This window comes from Hemiscyllium ocellatum, chromosome 16 (assembly GCF_020745735.1).
Source record: "Hemiscyllium ocellatum isolate sHemOce1 chromosome 16, sHemOce1.pat.X.cur, whole genome shotgun sequence".
Classification (NCBI taxonomy): Eukaryota; Metazoa; Chordata; class Chondrichthyes; order Orectolobiformes; family Hemiscylliidae; genus Hemiscyllium; species Hemiscyllium ocellatum.
Window position 1 is genome coordinate 31712667 of NC_083416.1, and position 16289 is coordinate 31728955.

Here is a 16289-nt window from a genome sequence, read left to right on the forward strand (position 1 = left end):
ATGAATTTCTAACAGTGAATGGAATATGAACATATAACTGCTTTTTGTCCGCAGGCAAAGAAGAAATTCTTTGATACAGAGTTAGAGAATCTAGAAAAACAGCAAAAGCAACAGATTGAAAAAATGGAACAGGATCACACAAACCGTCTACGTGATGAGGCCAAGCGCATTAAAACTGAACAAGAGAGGGAATATGCAAAATTTATTGATCATTTAAAAATCAAGAAGAAAGAGGTAAGGAATAATGTGATAAAGTACCTTTTTCAAGTTTAAAGCTTCCTAGCAAGTCTGTATGGAAAGTTTATTAAAACTTGACATGCAATCTGTGCTAGCTGCGCCTATCATGTTTGTTCAAGATGATATATTTGTAGTAATTATTTAAAATGGGGTTTCTGATCTATGAAGCTCTCTTTTCCTTCAAATTGCAAGTAATTTAATGTCAAATACAGACTGCATGCATAACCCATAAACATTGTACTTTGGGTTTGCATTCTTGTTTGAATGGATTGAAAATTGGATACAATCATGTACCAAAACTCCCCTCTTGGTTATTTTGATTTTTTTTTTGTAACTTTGCTGATTTTTTTCACTGTTCCAACTTCCTCATGAAAAAAATTGAAGATTTTAAATGCATAGGATGTGAAGTTTCCTCTCAAGATCTTAATATCTGTTTGGTTATCTATATCTGATCTTTATACCTGAAAAATGCTATAATTTCCTTTTTTTCTTAACCCAGTGACTCAAATTCTTAGTTCGGCAAAATTATACTCGAGTTGGAGATCACACCACAACCTTTTAGGGACTTGAGTTGGTCACTTGTCATCTATCTGTAATTCTTGTATATTTCTCTTTACTCGGTACCTTATACCAAAAACATGTGGGAAACTCAAATGTTTGCCTTGTGTCTCTGGTGGTGTCTGGCTTTGGCTCTTTTAAAGTGTGCAAGAGTAGCCAGTGTGATAGTGGATGGGAGGTGGTTGGATACGAAGAGTGTAACATTTTCAACGATTTTTCCCTCATTCCCTAGTTATCCTTTGTATCATAAGATGCCTAAACATGTAGGTTCTGGGACATGAATGAGGTATCTCATAGTCCCACACAAATAATCCTCCTGCATGTGCATTATGTTCAACTATTTATATCTTTATGGAAGAGAATAGGAATTGAGAGCAGGAGTTAGCCATCTGACTCCTCAAGCTTGCCCCACTATTTAATAAACTAATGACTAATCTGCCCCAGGCCTCAACTCCTCTTTTACGCTAACACCTCACCATCCTCAACTCCTCAATATTTCAAAACATCGTCGTTTACCTCCTTAAATACTTCGCTGCGAAGTGACCTCCATCTCTCTGGAGTGGAGAATTCCAGGCATTCACTATGCTCTGAGAAGATGTTCCTTTGTACCTCAAGTCTAAGTGACCCTTTTTCTCCAACAATATCCCCAATTTGAGATTTTCCCTCCCACTAGAAACATCATCTCAATATTGACCTTATCAAGCCTCCTTAGAATCTTATGTTTTAATAAGATCAGTCCTCATTTTCCTAAACTCTAATGTATAAAGGCTTAACCTCTTTATCCATTATTGATAAATTAATCCCTTGTTCCCATGAATCAACTGCGTGAAACTCATTTGATCTGCCTCCAACGCTAGTGCATCCTTTTTTAGAAGGAATCAAAACTCTGTGCACTTCACCAGGTGCAGCTTTGCCAACTCTGGACTGTTGTAACAAGACTTCCCTGTTTTTAAACTCGACTTTCTAGCTAGAAAGACCAAAATTTTAATTGCTTCTAAACCTGTACACAAACGTGTTGTGTTTAGTGCACAAGAATACTCTGATCCCTCGGTTCTGGACTTCATTGGACTTTCTCCATTTAACTAAGTCTGTCTTTTGATCCTTTCGACAAAAGTGAATAACTGCACTTCCCTACATTACCATCCATCTTCCAAAGTTTTGCCTGTTCTCTAAACCTACCATTACCTCCTTGCAGATTCCTGTCTCCTGTATCACATAGCCTTATGTTCTTTCTATCACTACATACCCTCTTTTTCACATCAGCCAGTTTGGATACATTACAATCTGTCCCATGCTCCACTTCATAGTTTAGTTTGTAAATAGAGATCCTAGGACTGATTCTAGTGGTACTCCACTTGGTTTGTTGTTTCAACCTGCAAAAGACTCATTAATCCCACCTCTGGTTTATGTGTTAACTAATGCATCATCCAGGCTAATGCAAAGTCATTTAATTCCCTCAGTATAATGAGGTTGATCTTGTGCTACACAAACGCTATTAACCTTAGCGACTGCCTTCTGAAAATCCAAATACACCGCTTCCAGTTTCCTTTTATTGACTATGCTTGTTGTATCCTCAAATCTCGTAAATTTGTCAAATGTGATCCTTCTTTCACAAAGCCGTGTTAACTCTTTTCTACGTTCAGCCTTTCTCAATGAAGTGCATTTGGATAGAGCTTTAGGCTTTGACGTCTTATCATTATTACTACTTATGGGTCTGATTTCTGCACACTTTTGTGTACATTGTCTGCTCCTTACTGTCAGACTTTGATTACTGTTCAATATATAGCACCTCTCCTCTTGTTTCTTTTTTTTAATATACTTGCCTTCACTTGAACCCTTAACCCTCTTGCTGTACTTCAGTTTAAAATCTTATCTGCAACCTTAGTGGTACAATTTACCAGGATATTAGTCCTGGTGTGGTTCAAATGAACTCCATTAAAGCTGAACAGCTTTCTTTCTGCAGTTCTGATTCCAGTGTCCCATGAATTGAAATCCCTCTCGCATCAATCTTTGAACTACGCATTTACCTCTCTTCTACCTCTTGCATTTACCTTGATTCCTGATGAAGGGCTTATGCCCGAAACGTCGAATTTCCTATTCCTTGGATGCTGCCTGACCTGCGCTTTTCCAGCAACACATTTTCGGCTATTTACCTCTCTTCACCCATACAAATTTGCGTGTGGCTCAGATGATAATCTTCTGTGGTTCTGCTTTTTAATTTGGCCCTAAGCTACTTATCCCTCAGCAGCAACATTTTCCCAGTCCTGTCTGTCTCATTGACAAATACTATTGATATTGACAACTGAATCTTTCACCTCCCACTTCAAGTTCCTGTCCAAAGAGATGGCCTGAACCTATGCTATCCCTATTGTTATTACAGTTCTCTGTTCTCCCCTCACCTATATGGCACTCTGGACAATGGTACTGTTGTCACTATGCTTGTCTTCTCCTACGTTGGGAGCAAGGAGCTTATACTTATTGGACAAGGGTACTGACTAAGGTTCCTCCAAACCTAAATTCTGGATCGCCATACTTGCCTCACCCACAGTTACATCCCACTGTCTCTGACCATGGACCTAGGTTTAATATAATTAGTCTAAGGGCTGTAATGCCCTTTGCAAATGGGGTACCCCTTCCCTCCCTGATATGTTGAAGTGACTGCAGTTTGTAAACTCTGAACTCAAATTCCTCAAGTAGCCAACACTTGTTGCAAATGTCGTAACTGTGCATCATGCTGACATTCATCAGCTCCTACGTACCAGAGCTGCAGCACATCACTTGGCCAACCATCTCAGTTCTTCAACTAACTTCTAACTGAATTTTTCAGTGATTTTCTTTTTAACTGTACCCTTCTGCTTCACATCCCCTGATTTCCGCTACTTGGCCCATCAAAAGAGAGACAGAAGAAAAACCCACCAGTTAGTTCCCAGGTTTTCTGTGATGGCACTTTGTCTATGACAGGTATAAACAGGTGAAAAGGGCTCTTTGACACAGATTTTAATTTTCCACTGCCTTTCTCGTGGAGTTTTGTGCTTCATGAAGCTTCTGTGTCTCTGTCTCTCTCTCTCTCCATCCCCGCTCTTTGTGTTCTTTGTGTAGCTGCTGTTCCGGAAGTTGCTGTCCCTGCTCGCTCCCACTCTTTAAAAAGATGCAGCTCCTAGTGCTCATGTGCTATTTCAGAATTGACAAACTTTGTAGGAAAATTTAAGAATTATGTACACAATAATAATGTCTTTGAAACTATTCTGATCAATATTTTGATACTTGTTTCTGTGAGCATCATTTTAACCAATAAAAGAATGCAAGAATTTTTGAGACTCTCAAAAAATTAGTGCTGATAAAACAGTACTATGGCTATGAGAGGTAGAAGCAGACATAGGCTATTCAATCTGATCGGATAGTGCCCAACTCATTTTCTTGTTGTATCCCCTTGTTTCCCTTTCTGTTTAAATGTTTGTCTACCTCAGCCATGAATATACTTTAACTAGCCAGCACCTACAGCTCTGTCAAAGAATTCCACAGATTCACTACCCTCTGAGAGGAGTTCCTCCTCACCTGTCTTAAATAGGCATGATGTGAAGGTGTTGGTCTGGGGTGGGCAAAGTTTAAAAAGCACAGCACCAGGTTATAATCCAACAGTTTTATTTAGAAGTGTTGTTCCTTCATCACTAGCTACCTGAAAGCTTGGATTTCCAAATAAACCTGGTGTTGTGATCTTTAACTTTGCCTTAAATAGGTGATTCCTTGCTTTTGAGATTATTCCCCATGGTCTTCGACTCCCACATGCAGGAAGCAATGATTATATTGCACAGTGCAAAAGAATGGTATCCGAATCTGCACTTTGTATTATTACCTGCATAGAGATCAGCCTCTGTTATGATACAAAGGTACGAGGCTCTTTGGTTGTAAACTGTACCAAAGAATTAATTAATTTATTCAGACTGTGCAAAATTTGGAAGAAAGCTATCTTTGAAATGTTTTGCTTTTGAGTTTCTTCAGTCTAAAAGCTATAAATAGAATGGAATGTATGGCACTGGAACAGATAGTTTGACGCAATTTGATTATGGTACTCCACGTGAATCTACTTGCGCTCTGATTTGTGTTTTACTGGGGCCTTTTTTTCTGTTCCCTTCTTCCTTGTGTTCATGAAAATGTTCTGACAGAATTAAAATCTATCTCCATCTGACCACTCTTGGAATAAAGTAGTAGTGCTGGCAGAGGAGTTTCTTTGCCCTGAAGAGGTTGTCTTACACCCATTTAACTTTTGGATTATATGAAAAGGAAGGCTGATTTGTTCTGAAATCATTTACCCCCTTCTTGCCTCCAGCATTTCTCATTTTTCTATTGCTTTGACTACTGGCTATATGTGACTGTTTTACATGTTTCTATGGAACTGCAAATGTGCTGTACTGCATACTCTTTCCTCCTTCCTCTGCTCTCTCTATAATTATGTGGAGGTGGAGACTTGATGCAATATCTCTCACTTTATTCATTTCAACAAGTTCAAAACTGTTAATTTCATTATATTTCAGTCCATTGTTTTAACAACTTGGAAATCAACTTTGACTGTGTTTTTACTAGTTTAAACTCTGTTCTCTCAAACTGCATCAAATCTCTTCAATCAGGATGCACTGTGGGCTTTGTCTATCCATTTTGGTTTCTGATTTTGTTTTTGGAAAAATTTCCAAATATCAACTTTTGCATATCATTAGACTGCTTTTCAAAAGCACTATTATTGGGAAGTTTTTCAGTCCCTAATAACATTCAGCGCCTTTTCTGTAATTGACTGAAACATGTAATTACACTGTTCTTTAAAACTAATTGCAGTTGAACACATGAAGAAAAGCACAATTGATGCAGCCATCACTTTCTCCTAATTATTGATTATATCTTGTCAGGGAACTGTGGGGTTATAAAATACTTACTTTCTAGGAGAGTTCCAAATTTTTGAAGCATTCTTTTCTCTGCAGGACCTAGGTCCAATTATATAAGAAACATCTGTGTGATCAGGGTTCCATTTTACTGCTATTTATGCCTCATAAGTTTAGCTTTGATGCAACTCAGAAACTTGATTGCTCTTGGAGGGGTGAGTTGCCACCATGCATTGACCTAATTTTGCAGCAGGAGAAGTGTTAGTCTATTGAGAGATTGGACAAGGTTTAGGAAACTTCCTTTTTTTTTGGATTTTGAGTTATTATCTTCTTTTTCTTTCGGGTGCAATTCTATTCAGGTGCTCTAATTCCATTGTTGACTGACCAGAATCTGAAATACATAGACTATCATCTACAAAGCAATGGAAAATCAAAATAAATTTTGCAACTTATTTTACTTAACCACAAGTAAATAACATTCATGCATAGCTTGGGCATTCTTGTTCATGATCCTGAAATCTCTGCATTTAATGCAGATTATTAGATTAACTGTTTAAATATGTACTTTCTTGTTGTACATTAGGTAAAGAGTGAAGTTGAAAAACTTCCCAGAAACCAACGCAGAGACAGCATGAAACAAAAAATGGGAGAATTTGCACAGAAGAAACAAACACAGGTAGCAGCAGTAAATAGTAACATTGGATTAGAAAGGCCTAAAATTGAATAAGTAAGCTGCTTCCGGTCATTCTCGAGTTGAATTGGCCAAAACCCATTGGACTCTTCCACTGCCTTGTCCTTGCTGCTGTTCAAAACTCTTGATTTGCTTTCCTTAATTTTTCTTTAATAAATGGAATAATCTGGCAATTAAATCTGCAGTTCTAACTATATGCTACAGACTTGGATGTTCTTTCCCAAATTACTCTTCCTTCGGTACAAAAACAAATTGTCTTGTTGTCGCAAACATGAAAGAATGATCTCTCTCTCCCTGTTTCAAATAGCCTGGGATTGTTTTTCTGAAGGAACCAAAATTACCCTTCCATAGGTTAAGTTTGGTTCTTACCCAACTTTCATTGTTGAAGTTTGGATAGGTTTGAAATTGTGATTCAATTCTTGATCTAGTGAATCGTCCTATGAAGACATCTCCCTTTTACTTTCTTCAAATAGAAGACCTGGACTTCGTACAAATTTTAGATAGATCAGAACCAATCCTTAATGGGAACACTGGAATATTGGATTCTTGGCTTAAAGAACCGAACTGAATTATGCTCTTTTATAATCCACTAGTTTACGCTTTGTGTGTGATTCGCGTTTTGTTGCATTAACAGCAATATTGGCATCTGCAGGCAGGGTGTTTGACTGCTGTGCCAATTATACAGCTGATAAAACAATTAGCTTTGGAGAAATTGTCCTGTACAAGTCTGCTTTGAGGATCATTTATTTGTGTACACTTGAATGTTTAATTGTATTTGTAGAACTGATGTATTGCAGATGCATTTCTACAATGGACAACCTTCTGTTTGGAGGTATGTTTAAAAATTATCCAGTAATCTTTAAATGGGTAAACAATCATTTATCCAATTAATTTCATTATCTTGGAGTGGGACTGGAATTTCAAGTCATTTAATAGAGCAGACAAGTATATTTCTGTGTAGTTAAACACATCTCACAATAAGAATCCATATATGATCTGAAAAGGTTTGAAATGTCATATGTATTCTGAAGGCAGTGAACATCGCATTTTCAAAAGTTTTGGAGGAATGAGTGATGAAAATGATTATGGATGCTGTACACTAAGGTTAGATGAAACATCCTATTTCCTTGAAAATGTGTTAATTGTTTGGGAGGTATAACTTGTAGATATTAGGATCCTGTCCCTAATTTACTGATCGTTTCTGTATTTTTCAATGATTTTTCATTTTCTGAGAAAGAACATTAGCTTTTGTTTTGAAAGGGTGTTTTTCTATGGAGGGATAATGGTGTTGAAATACTAACTCCAGACACAAATTCAGAATCTACTTATAAACTGTGAAGTTAAGTTCAAGAAAACTGATCATTTGAACTGTCAACTGAGAAAAAGACCAAAAGGTCCCAGATTGTCATTTTAAAAACTTTTCTCCTGCACTAATGTCTTGGAGAGCAGGGAATTTGTTTCCCAATTCACTCCAATGCTGTTATGGTTGGCTATTAATGCCTTGTGTTTTTATATTTCATGAATTCAATTAAGGAAGGAAGCTACCAAAACAACATTATCCATATGCCAACAGCAGATACCAGTTGTTTCATTTCAACACTTTCTTGCCAACGTTTATAACTTTACATTCATTAAAATTTTAAAGCAAACTCCATTACCCTGTGAGATATTAAATGTTTCAAGATTATTTCAGAGCTAGCAATAGTCTCTGACTGAGCTAGTGTGGGAGCCAGCTTTCTTTCCAAGGAGCATGGTTAATCTTAAATCTGCTGTCTTCAGATAATCATCAGTGGCTTCCAAGCATATTACAAGACTGCACAGTCTCTGTTGTCAAATCTTGCTGTTTCTTCATTTCCAGGTTTAAGTTTATCTTCTTGAATAGGCCTTAAGGGTTTCCATAACTATATTCAGATTTTTTTTTCTATCTCTGTTCTTGATAATGTGGTTATGGTTCATCTTGTTTTTGCATGACGGGAACAAACTCTACATATTCATACTGGAAGGTAATTGATACATGGGTGGATGCTACTCTCTCTAATTTGGGTGTGCTAAGTGGAGCTTCACATCAAGGCTTGTACCTTTTTGCTTTCTTTGGGTGAAGGTGTTGATAAAACTAAAGTTATATATTTCTTCTTTGTATTTTCAACCAGTTTTCTTTTCAAAATGAACTATTTGAATGCAGAGGCAGTGTTTTTTGATGAGTGTCATGTAAAATGTGTGATGTCCAATACCTTTTACCTGGAGCTTGCCCTCCTAACATAGGTGTATGCTGAAATTGGCAATCTGCCCCATATTTAAATAAGCAATCTCTATTGAGATTGTTAATAAGCAAATTTATCCCAATAATACACCCTATATGTCACAGTAGCCCACTTAAGGTCTTTAAAGGGCTACTGTCTGTTATGGGCATAATCTTTGTTCATAAGAGATACCAACACTTCACCACCACCCTGCAAGGTGTATCCATCTTCCTTCCATTCTTATCTACCTGCTTCCCAAACACTCCTTCCTCGCGTTGCCCATTTTTTGCTGATTTAATTCACTGCCCCCACCTGGACGTTCTCCCAATTGGCTGAAATATTATCCTGAAAATCCCTAGACTTATGAACATACTTAGAAGATGAGTACATGCCTGTGCCGCTTTTGATCAAGGAGATTCACCCATAACTGATTCCAAGATGCATCTGCAGAAAGTCTCCGCCAATCATTTACCTAACTTCCTCATCACCCACCTGACAATTCTCATGAGTACTTGCCTGTACACCAATGACGTGCTGGTCTAGATTTACCCATCAAAATCTAAGTGTAGCAAGACTTAATCACTATATCAGCACGACTGCCAAATTAGCCCCATTGTCAGATATGAGGCTTATTTCCTCTTTCTTTGCAAAGTTTCATAATTATCAAATATTTTTATTTCTAAAGAAGCTTATTTGGTGAATAGAATTTTTTTTTTGCTCTGTTTAAAAACTGGTCCAATTCAGCAGTAAATTGTAATGATTGTGTGGAACCACACAATTAGCAGGTACTATTTAAAAAATGTTTTCTGAAAATTCACATCTGGAATTCCTGAGTTAGTTATACTTACGGAGAATCAACAAAAGGAAGTTTTTTTATCACTTTTTTATAAAATTACTAATTTAGCCATTACTGGTTGTTCTGCTACAACACGTGTTTCGTTACCACAAATTCTCTGTAACACAATTGACGAATTGGGGACGCTGCTTCTAAAGCACAAAATTTTAAATCATGTGGCTGTAAAGCGATTACATTGCCAACGTTTTAACTGCTGCTTCTAAAGAGAGATTTTTCTATTACACAAGAATGCAACCATCGCATTATTGAAGAACTACCTGTGCTTTAAGCCTCTGTTCAGTTGTCCAAATCGAAAATTTAACCAGCAAGGTAGTATTCCTAAATACATGCTCATTTTATGCCAGTTTTTTTTATATTTGGGGCATAGGTAAATAAGTTCTGTAAGAAATTTTGAACATCATTTTCTATCGGGAGAGATTGGAGCAGAAATAAGATGACATTTTGCGATAAATTCTTAAAACAATTGTGACCATTGAGTTAATTATTACGTGACTATTTCCTTAATTATTGAACTTGATGAATTACCATGTTATGACCCACTGAAGTCTTGCTGTGTTTTGTGGTGTGTTTATATCCTGTGTAGCAATAATATTTTGGCTGCCAAGTAATATTTTTGCAAATTTAGTGCCTTTAGATCACCTATAAGGTAAGATATTGAATGGCTGCTGTCCACGGAGCTCATCAAACTCATTTCCTCTGAATACCATGTACTGTTTATCCTTGTGGACCATGTCCAACCAACCAAACAAATTGGTAGAGCAATGGGTAAATATCCCAAGTTGTTAAACTTTCAACTCTGAAGTGTAATGAACAAAAATCTTCAAAGGGTTTGTTTTGGCGAGTGCCATCACTAAATGAATTATGTTCTTTGCAAAATTTGATTAATTGCCTCAATCTTGTCCTTCAATTCCATTCTTAAAAGAAATTCCGGGCAAATTAATTTGAGTTGACAGTACTTAGTTATTTTAAAAACCTGAATCATCCTTGGTTATTTTCTGTTTTCACTCCCCTATTTAATTTTTTGATGTGCCAACGTCATAATAACCCTTGCTGTGAATAAATCTAATGTTCACCAGATCCATTCCTCCATTGTACATTGGGGAAAAAAAAGTATTATGTGAATTGTTTAACATTAAATTTGAATATTGACCTCATTTAGCTATTGTTTGCGTTTAATGACTGGGGATCCAAAACCAAAAGCTTTCAGGCTCTTGCTAATGCCCATGTTTATTTATCCTTCTACTGTCTAATATTTACAAATGAATATTTCAGTCCAATTTTTGTTTTCTTGTCTTTCGCTGCTGTTGCTTTATTTAAGCAACATTTCATATAATTTGCTCTGATTTAGTTTAAATATGCAAAAATTCCATTTGTTAAACGTTTGTGCAGTTCTTGGAAAAGAGTGATGATACAATGTCTTGGGTCTTCAGCACAAGTGATGGTGGAGTTTTTCATGATTCCTTTTTAATAACCATAAATATCTACCCTGCTTGTTCAAAGTAACTATTCACATCAGCTGCCATTTGCTGTTTTTGCTCCAGGATGTTGATATGTCGTTACTAGGAAGTTGATGGCAATAATAAAAGTAGACCTTGAAGATTTAAGGCACAGAAACTTCAACTGGTGCAATGTTAATTACTTTGCAAAACAATGAGATGAGATAAAGACTACTTAATGTAATTACCAGTGGCTCATTTAGATGGCTATTTAACTCCACTAAAACATTTGTACAACTGTCTAGGAGCATGAGTTTCAATCAAAACAGCACCAAGAGCTGGATATGGCACTGAAAAAAATAATCTCACAGAACAAAAAGGAAATTTCTGACCAGGAAAGGGTGTGCCTTACAAAGAAGCAGCAGCTAATGAGAGGTATGAGACTTTCTTGGAATCATGATTTGAACTTGATGTTGTGGAATTTGTGAAAGAAAATATGGTTGGTGAGAATACTAAATATACTACAATAAATGCCTCAAATGTCCATACAGAGCAATATATGTGTAAAGATTAGTCATGCTGGACTTCTTTTTGAAATATACTGGGTCTACAGATATTAGCATGAAAATTTACAACTCAGCTGCTGTTAATGACTTAATAAAGTTATCAATTGAGTGACTAAAGCAATTCAGACCAGAACCATCTCTGGTTCAATCTCCAAACTCTATGTATCGTTCATGTTTTGATTGCACTGCCCCTTTGTGACATCAAAAATGCAGTTACACTACTGCTGAATTCATATTGCAACACAGGTTGTGAAATTGAATTCAGGATATTGGGTTAACATAAGAACTTGCTGGATTATTATAAAACCTTCACACAAGAGAATTTGCTATCAGTCAAGCCTGTAAATGTCTCAGTCCCACATGAGACCCCCAATTTTAATCCTCTGTATTTTACCAAAATACAACTTCCAAGGTCTTTAAAATATTGGTAGTATGGTACTCGTCCACTCTTCAGTCACTCGCACCTCAGTTCAATGAGTACATTTTGGTTAGTGTGTGCAACATTTACTATAGGCAGACAAATGCTTTTTGTCTGATAATGATTTTTATTTAGACTCCAACTTTGTTAACTTTAGCATGTATTACTTGTGAATCTCCTCTGAATACACCGCACTCATGCCAATTCCTCTGGCAGTCAGGACCACACTGTTGATTGCTAATGTATTTGGACCCCAGTATCACTCTGGCAATAGTGGTCAAACCAGGCGTTTGCGTTATTGGCACTCTGCCTACCTGATCCACACAATGTTAAAACTGATGCACTAAAGTAGTTTGGAAAGTCAGGTGAATTAGGGATATGTAATAAATGTAGCTTTGTTCGTGCTTCCAAATGTCAAGATATATTTTAAACATCAAGTTCATTGTCCATGCTACTTCATGAATATTGATCAGTTTTGGTTTTCAGCAAAATTTTGGAAGATTCCTACTGCCTGTTGAACTGCCACAGGGATGAATCAACCTGCATAAACATGTTCTTGTACCACCTTAATTTCATTAGAACCAGAATATAATGTGTTACTGATATCAGTCGGAAAGAAAATATACGAGTAAAAAGTGAGGTGTGCAGATGCTGGAGATCAGAGCTGAAAATGTGTTACTGGTTAAAGCACAGCAGGTTAGGCAGCATCCAAGCCCTGATGAAGGGCTCTGGCCCGAAATGTCGAATTTCCTGTTCCTTGGATGCTGCCTAACCTGCTGTGCTTTAACCAGCAACACATTTTCAGTGCTGAAAGAAAATATATACTACACTGGATTCATTGAGTTCAGCTTCTGAACCTGTTTATTTCACTGTGCAGATAGGGAGGCTGCTCTCTGGGAGATGGAAGAGCACCATCTGCAGGAGAAACATCAGTTCCTCAAGCAGCAGTTAAAGGATCAATACTTCCTGCAAAGGCAACAGTTGCTGAAGAAACATGAAAAGGTAAAAGAAAAGGAGCTGGCACAATATCGAGAAAGCATGTCAGACCCAAAAGGACTGAATTAATTCCTGTAATCAATGAATTTTTACTAGTCTTCAGCCTATATGGAAGAGTCTTTGTTTAATCATCTTTTCCTTTCTAAAAACGTTCCATTGAATCTATGACAAAATGAGGCCATTTAGCCCATGCCAGTTTTTATACTCCATTGAAGCTATCTTCAGTCTTTTTCTTCCAAGTCTACCCATAGCAACCATCTATTCTACTCTTCCTCAAGAGCTTATCTACCTTCCCTTCAGATGCTTTTATGCTGTTCACATCAGCAAATGTGTTGCTGGTCAAAGCACAGCAGGTTAGGCAGCATCTCAGGAATAGAGAATTCGACGTTTCGAGCATAAGCCCTGTTCACATCATCCAGTCTTTGTCATGGGAGGTTCAATTTTTGTCACGCTTCGGGTAAAGTGTTTTTCTTAGTGAATCCTTGCTGATAATTTTATATTGATGGCCTCTTGTTACATTCTTTCTCGCGGGAGAGAACGTTTACTTTCGAACCACTCTGTAAAACCCAATCTTCAGCTGTTTCCTGATGTGTATACCCATAAATGTCAATAATAATGAAGAAATTTTCAGGAAAGGAACTGGTGCTGAACTGACTGTATAATAATCTGGCATTAATTGGGTATTTTTTTTAAACTAAAAGAAAGCTGATAGTGGAGCAAATGAACATGGACTGAATTCCAATTTGAGCAGTTGGTTGTAGCACCAGATTAGTAAAAGCTATTTCTTTGATCTGATTTAACCCCACTTAATAAAATCATTGCTAGCTCCTGACTTGAAAATGGCATGCATTTAGTTCCTGAAATTAGCATTTCCAGTTCCTGAATACCACTTAGAAAAGGAAATCTACAGTATAATTCACTTGTGAATGGGAGGAGTTTTTGCATGAAAGTATGAATTCTAGCTGGATTACTTTGTTCAGAGATTCCAAATCATAAAGTAGCATTTTTTCTGTATATTTCAAATTAATATTTATAATATTCAATAGCACTAATTTATAGAAAGGATTGCCATGTAAGAGAACACCTTCCAACTATCGAAAAATATGTTCAAAATATCCCTAAGAGACACCATTTCTACATTTCTAGAGAATTAGTGGACTTAGCTTAGTCATTCTGTTTTTGAATTTGTTTTGTACTATTATGACAAATTGTCCTTTTTTATAGTACCCAGTTTTGTAACCATCAATCCATTTTCAATAGATGTAATGTTTGTGTAATACTTAATTAGATGTAAATATTATTTACAGTTACACAAATTAGTGTGTCTATTTTACCAATTCTACAATGATGTTAGAAATGAATACATTGGTCTTGTTATTAATAGGATTTTATGTTTACAGGATGTCATTTAAATCAAAATGACTTTCAGTACGTTCATTGGTATACCTGCCACCAGCATGTATAATCAGAGAACTTTTAATTGGCTAAATGATGTAGTGTTGTATCCCTCTGCTTATTTATCTATCCTAGTTTCTGGATCAGAACAGGCAATAGATCAGAGTCATAGTCACAACTGAAGGCTTACTTGGATATGAGTCCTACAAGGAACACTATCAGGGCGAGAAACACTTCGGTTTACACTATAATAAAATGGATACACTATAATAAAATGCAAAACAATGGAGCTCCAAATGGCCTTACTGGTCCAAGGTCTAGAAGCAAAAAAGCATTATCCAACTCAGTGTAACTAGCTGTAACGCTCGCTGGAAGATTCTGCAGTAAAGACATGATCAATTTTAGCTGTGAAGCTGTTTTTTGGTTGGTTAATTTACTGCAGATTTGAGTTTGAACTCGCTGGTGAAGAGGAGTCATTGAATGAAATACAGCAATCTCAGTATAGAGTAATGCGTTAGGATGGATTTGGCATCTGGAGAACGAAAGGGAGAATATACAGTTGGTGTGGTTCTGCTCGCCGAGCTGGAAGTTTTTGCTGCAAACGTTTCGTTTCCTGGCTAGGGAACATCATCAGTGCTGTTGGAGCCTCGTGTGAAGCGCTGCTTTGATGTTTCTTCCGGTATTTATAGTGGTTTGTTCTTGCCGCTTCCGGGTGTCAGTTTCAGCTGCAGTGATTTGTATGTGGGTTTCAGGTCGATGTGTCTGTTGATGGATGTTCTTGCCATTTCCGGGTGTTGGTTTCAGCTGTAGTGGTTTGTATATGGTGTCCAGGTCAATGTGTCTGTTGAGGGAGTTTGGGGATGAATGCCATCCTTCTAGGAATTCTCTGGCTGTTCTGTCTGGCTTGTCCTATGATAGTGGTGTTTTCCCAGTCAAATTTATGTTGTTGGTTGTCTGAGTGTATGGCTACTCAGCTAGCCACAAAACGACACGACCAGCTATCTCTAGTAGCCATACACTCAGACAACCAGCAACATGAATTTGACTGGGAAAACACCACTATCATAGGACAAGCCAGACAGAGAACAGCCAGGGAATTCCTAGAAGCATGGCATTCATCCCCAAACTCCCTCAACAGACACATTGACCTGGACACCATATACAAACCACTACAGCTGAAACTGACACCCGGAAACGGCAAGAACATCCATCAACAGACACATCGACCTGGACCCCACATACAAATCACTGCAGCTGAAACTGACACCCGGAAGCGGCAAGAACAAACCACTATAAATACCGGAAGAAACATCAAAGCAGCGCTTCACACGAGGCTCCAACAGCACTGATGATGTTCCCTAGCCAGGGAACGAAACGTTTGCAGTAAAAACTTCCAGCTCGGCGAGCAGAACCACAACAACGGATACCCGAGCTACAAATCTTCAATCAGATTTTAAATACAGTTGGTGATGCAGGGCAGGTGAACAGACTTGGGAGGAAATGGATTTATCTTTAATCATACAATCAGTGGTGTATTCGACATGCTGCAGTGAATTTTAGCAAACTTGCATGTTACCTACATGCTCTCTCCTTTTGTTTATTTTATATGGCCAAAGGAGTTAGAGCAAATGCAGCGTTACAATCAGCGAATGATTGAGCAGCTGAAAATCAGACAGCAGCAGGAAAAGAACAGACTTCCCAAGATCCAAAGAAGCGAAGGGAAGACCAGAATGGTTATGTACAAGAAGAGTCTGCGCATTAACTCTACTGGGAGTCACACAGAAGACAGAGAAAAAATAAAGCAGGTATAACCTAATCTCCATTATTGCAATAGGTGCTGCTTTCTGGCTTTCGACAAGCTATCAATACAGACACCCACAAGACAAAGAATAGCAAAAACGTGCATTACTTTCCAAAACAGAGAGATTCTTTTTTAAAAAATGGAAAATTTGATAGGCAGCTTGCTGGCAGGGGAGTGTGGTTTCAAATGGCAGAATGCTCAGCTATGACAGATGCCCTAGCAGG

At 37.5% G+C, this 16289-nt stretch overlaps 1 protein-coding gene across 2 annotated transcripts in view; it reads left to right on the plus strand.

Annotated features, from left to right (window-relative positions):
• stk10 (serine/threonine kinase 10) overlaps positions 1–16289 on the plus strand; it is a 111168-nt gene that overhangs the window by 86301 nt on the left and 8578 nt on the right. The window contains exons 12-16 of one of the 2 annotated variants that reach the window (XM_060837104.1): positions 55–234; positions 6250–6342; positions 11195–11324; positions 12751–12875; positions 15881–16069. In XM_060837104.1, coding sequence (XP_060693087.1) covers positions 55–234; positions 6250–6342; positions 11195–11324; positions 12751–12875; positions 15881–16069 — 717 coding nt within the window. The remainder of the gene's footprint in view (positions 1–54; positions 235–6249; positions 6343–11194; positions 11325–12750; positions 12876–15880; positions 16070–16289) is intronic. The other variant, XM_060837106.1, reaches the window with a different exon arrangement.